Source organism: Sinocyclocheilus rhinocerous, unplaced genomic scaffold (genome assembly GCF_001515625.1).
Source record: "Sinocyclocheilus rhinocerous isolate Xijiao unplaced genomic scaffold, SAMN03320098_v1.1 scaffold72, whole genome shotgun sequence".
Classification (NCBI taxonomy): domain Eukaryota; kingdom Metazoa; phylum Chordata; class Actinopteri; order Cypriniformes; family Cyprinidae; genus Sinocyclocheilus; species Sinocyclocheilus rhinocerous.
Genome location: NW_015628351.1, coordinates 4734032 through 4734679, shown reverse-complemented (window position 1 = coordinate 4734679; position 648 = coordinate 4734032). Strand labels below are relative to the sequence as shown.

The 648-nt window shown below is 44.9% G+C and overlaps 1 protein-coding gene across 1 annotated transcript in view; it reads left to right on the top strand.

The window, feature by feature from the left end:
• The window catches only part of LOC107737686 (protein FAM13A-like), a 4076-nt gene extending 3475 nt beyond the window's left edge, over positions 1-601 (top strand). The window contains exon 7 of the mRNA XM_016549274.1: positions 359-601. Within this exon, the coding sequence (XP_016404760.1) occupies positions 359-410 (52 nt within the window). The 3' untranslated portion in view covers positions 411-601. The remainder of the gene's footprint in view (positions 1-358) is intronic.
• The last annotated feature ends 47 nt before the right edge of the window (positions 602-648 follow it).

Sequence of the window (648 nt, the reverse complement as noted above, 5' to 3'; positions counted from 1 at the left end):
ATGTCGTTCCAAACCTGTATGAGTTGCTTTCTTATGTTGAACACAAAAGAAGATATTTTGAAGATTGCTGGTAATCAAACAGTTGGTGGTTGCCATTGACTTCCATAGGAAAAGAAATACAATGGAAGTCAATGGCAACCACCAACTGTTTGATTACCAGCAATCTTCAAAATATCTTCTTTTATGTTCGACATAAGAAAGCAACTCATACAGGTTTGGAACGACATGAGGGTGAGTAAATGATGACAGAATTTTCATTTTTGGGTGAACTATCCCTTTAACATTAAAATAATATGGGTGAATGTGTTAAGTGAACAAAATGCTTTCTTTCTTTCTTTTTCATTCCTTCACCACATAGCAGTGACATAGAGAGTGGAGAAGCCTCTAGAGACCCAGATATAGGAGAGTAAAAGACACTATAGCTTGTGAGGGTCACCACAAAACACTGGGGCCACTGCTAGACAGTGGGGCCGGGAAGGGCCACTAGAAGACACTGGGGTCGGTGAGGGTCACTGGAAGACAGTGGGGTCGGTGAGGGTTACCGGAAGATAGTGGTGTTGGTGAGGGTTACGAGAAGACACTGGGGCCAGTGAGGGCCACCAGAAGACACTGGGGTCGGTGAGGGCCACCGGAAGACACTGGTGCCGG